Source organism: Sinocyclocheilus grahami, unplaced genomic scaffold, assembly GCF_001515645.1.
Source record: "Sinocyclocheilus grahami isolate Dianchi unplaced genomic scaffold, SAMN03320097.WGS_v1.1 scaffold464.1, whole genome shotgun sequence".
In the NCBI taxonomy this organism is placed as follows: Eukaryota; Metazoa; Chordata; class Actinopteri; order Cypriniformes; family Cyprinidae; genus Sinocyclocheilus; species Sinocyclocheilus grahami.
The window spans coordinates 439555-443510 of NW_015505643.1; the positions used below are offsets into that span (position 1 = coordinate 439555).

General features: G+C 38.4%; 1 protein-coding gene across 7 annotated transcripts in view; it reads left to right on the top strand.

Moving 5' to 3' along the window:
• The window catches only part of LOC107553076 (protein TSSC4-like), a 5284-nt gene extending 2532 nt beyond the window's left edge, over positions 1-2752 (top strand). Inside the window, exons 1-4 of one of the 7 annotated variants that reach the window (XM_016235164.1) lie at positions 488-564; positions 911-1014; positions 1350-1368; positions 1610-2752. In XM_016235164.1, coding sequence (XP_016090650.1) covers positions 1687-2610 — 924 coding nt within the window. In that variant the 5' untranslated portion in view covers positions 488-564; positions 911-1014; positions 1350-1368; positions 1610-1686 and the 3' untranslated portion in view covers positions 2611-2752. Of the gene's footprint in view, positions 1-487; positions 565-601; positions 723-772; positions 797-910; positions 1015-1349; positions 1369-1609 lie in introns of those variants that run through there. The other 6 variants (XM_016235170.1, XM_016235166.1, XM_016235167.1 and 3 more) reach the window with 6 other exon arrangements.
• The last annotated feature ends 1204 nt before the right edge of the window (positions 2753-3956 follow it).

Below are 3956 nucleotides of genomic sequence, written 5' to 3' on the forward strand. Positions count from 1 at the left end.
GTCTTGCAGTCTCCGCTGATGAGTTGAATCAGGTGTGATAGCTGAAGGAGACATACAAAAAATGCAGGGCAGGGGGTACTCCAGGACAGGTTCATGCATAATGAAAGCACGCTGGGTCAGGTCGCACGTGCTTCTATCTTAGAGCATTTGCTCCCTCTGCTGGTCATTGAATAGGCAGCAAAACGGGGGAGGGGGGAGGGGGGGACCAATCCCCGGTCCCCAAACCACCATAGTGCCATCCAACACTCTTAAAAAATAAAATAATTAAAATAAAATATTTTTAATGAAGACACCTTAATTAAATTTAGCACATTTATTTAAACATCACAACAAAACGTTCGACGTTTCAATTATTGAAATATTTATTCAATATAATTTAAATGTACAATGATATCTTACATAAACCCACATTGTATTATATAGATTTATATATTAATACGTAACTGATATTATATTATATTATATTTAGAGAAGTGAACAAAGAAGTGTTTTCTTTCTTGAAGGTAAACTACATTACCCACAACGCATCTCTTCGTGTAACATGCGCCGTCACTACAGCTAAAGGTATGCTATTGCTTATGTCAACAACCAGATACGAGTCAAATAACTGCAAGTAACATACAAATATGGATGCTATATTTAAATCATTTGTTATCGTATATTTCGTAGGGTCTAAGGGCGTACGTTTTGAGTGTTTTAGATAGTCACGTTAACTATCGCAGGTAGGCGGAATAGCTGCGTTAGCTGTCTTTACATGCGTGATCAGATTGTTTCTGTTCACTGACATTGCATTCAAGTAAAGGTTTATTTTGTTAAAATGCCTGTAATTTTGAATTTAAATAGAATTTATTTAATTTACTAAGCAGACATACAAAGAAATGCTGATTTTGTTTCATACCCGCTTACATAGGAAGAAGAGGACAGCCTCAAGACTAAACGTTGTGATCGGTACTCTGGAATGAGTGATTTTAGCTAAAATGACCAGCTCGCAGTACCTGTGAGTCTTCAACCCCAGTAAGATACCTGCATACACCCAAGCATGATTCCTGCTGTATAATAAATCCTCTGCGTTCTTCAGAGTAGTGCCATTATGAAGCATGTAACAAACACCTTCATATTAAAGAACCACAGCATCACAATATCTATCTATCTATCTATCTATATATATATATATATATATATATGGTGGACTCGATTTGAATATTTGATAATGAGTTGAATCATTAATGTATTGAAATTCATGTGCTTCCTTCAGTATCATTAGATAACCCACTGTATAATGCAGTTATAATGTATATTTACTGAGTGAAGCACTGCTCACTGCTTGTCTCTCACTCTGGTTTCTACAGGTGTTTTAAGAACTGTTTGGTGAGCGAGTAGTTCCTCATCTTTGCTTTTTTTACTTGTAACTTGCAATGTCATTTGGTCTCTAATGAGTTTGTCCAAAAATGAATTTCAAGATCACCACTCTATTTAGTTTATTAGCACTAGAGATATGTGCAGTCAATACTTTACGTTTACTTCATTTGTTACTATTGAAGAAGCTGTCAGGAGATTCTGGTTTAGTGCATCACTAATACAAGTAATTCTTCATTTCTATCATCTTTAGATCTTTCACACGGTTTCTCAGCATAAATATCCAGCTTCTAATTGTGTCCCTTGACATAACCTCAGAGTAGCAGCACAATGAGTGACCAAAACCGCAAAGAAAAGGATGCCCTCAACAGTCTGTCTAATAGAGATACAATTGAGCTACCAGATGATCTTTCTCTAAGCGACTCTGACTCTGATGAGCCCATTGAGCATTTCGGCAGCAAAGTTGAGGACTTGTCATCGTCCTCAGAGGATGAAGATGAGACTCCGCAGCATGTCCAGTCTGTTCCTCAAGAAAATCCCACCTTCAGATTGACAGGTGGGAGCTCTGGTTTTTGTGATCGGAGCAGGGACATCTTTGCACAGTTGGATAGTGCTGCAAAGCTCACGTCTAAAGATCTAGGTGAAGACAACATCCTTGATGGCACGTTTGCCCGTCCTGCTCCACCATCACCTCCACCACAGGCAGCTAAAAGGAAGTGTGGTCAAGAGACAACCAAAAAACAACCTCCAGGTAAAAAACTCCCAGACTACCTTGGGCACCCTGAGCGCTGGACCCACTACAGTCTTGAAGATGTCGCTGAAACCAGTGATAGAGAGAATAGTCAGGTCGCTCATCAGTATATACAAGGCCTTAAAGACAGCAGGAAGTCTCAGAAAGACGCGCTTGAAACTTTCACTCCAGCTTTCAACCAGGATCATGGCAGCACCAGTGAGAATAAGATTGTGTTTGCTAAACCCAAGATTAAAGATCAGAGTGGGAGCAAACTTGATCATGCTAAGAAGGAAGAAGTTGAACTTCAACATTTGGATGACAGACAAGTGACTGATGAAGGAGAGGATGGTCCTCTTCATCGCCGCTTCAGCTCATGGGAGAATAAAGAGAAAAAAAGAAAGTGGAGGACTGAAATAGAGGAGGAAGACAAAAAGGTGTCCAGTGTTGTCTTCAACAGTAGCAAGAAAGTAAATCGCAAACACTTCCGTAAAACACTTGAAGATGATGGTGTCACAAAGTGAGCACTTTGTACATAAATACTTAACTACTGTTTTAATGTTTATGCTTTTCAAACATACTATTTTGTATAGAGTTGTTTGACTTTCCATGTATCTAAGTTTTTGTTGTATAATCCATGAAAAGCTCTTGCTGTCATACTGTACAGGCTCAAAGGATAGTGAAACAAAATAACCCACATATCTATAGATTGAAAACCTGTCTGCAGCCTATCAATGTTTTAGTGTGTGTACAATTATTCTGAGGTGTCGGATTTTTATAACCACTTTTCATGAATAAATTTGACTCAGTTATGTACTTTGAGATCACATTTAATAAGTGTGCTTTGTCTTAATGTTGATTGATCATGAACAATGCAAATTAGAAGAGGAAATCTGCTTCTGGTACAGTAAGTAACAAGGCTATAACAACCATGGGCATTGAGTTTGACAATGACAACTTCCTACTTTTAAAAAAAAAATTTAAATTAAATTAAATGGCCAGTGCTTATTATATGGAGAGGGGAAAAGTATTATTTTCAGGGTTCCTACTGTCCTGCTAAACCAAATTATAGAAGCATAATTTTCAGACCTGGAAGTCATGGAAATTACAAGATTACTATTACTAAGATCTAAGATACAATAAAATATTGATTTTATATGTATATTGTATATATATATATATATACAGTATTTCACAGAAGTGAGTACACCCCTCACATTTTTGTAAATATTTTATATCTTTTCATGTGACAACACTGAAGAAATGACACTTTGCTACAATGTAAAGTAGTAAGTGTACAGCTTGTATAACAGTGTAAATTTGCTGTCCCCTCAAAATAACTCAACACATAGCCATTAATGTCTAAACTGCTGGCCACAAAAGTGAGTACACCCCTAAGTGAAAATGTCCAAATTGGGCCCAATTAGCTATTTTCTCTCCCTGGTGTCATGTGACTCATTAGTGTTACAAGGTCTCAGGTGTGAATGGGGAGCAGGTGTGTTAAATTTGGTGTTATCGCTCTCACTCTCTCATACTGGTCACTGGAAGTTCAACATGGCACCTCATGGCAAAGAACTCTCTGAGGATCTGAAAAAAAAAAATTATTGCTCTACATAAAGATGGCGTAGGCTATAAGAAGATTGCCAAGACCCTGGAACTGAGCTGCAGCACGGTTGCCAAGACCATACAAAGGTTTAACAGGACAGGTTCCACTCAGAACAGGCCTCGCCATGGTCGACCAAAGAAGTTGAGTGCACATGCTCAGCGTCATATCCAGAGGTTATGTTTGGGAAATAGACGTATGAGTGCTGCCAGCATTGCTGCAGAGGTTGAAGGGGTGGGGGGTCAGCCTGTCAGTGCTCAGACCATA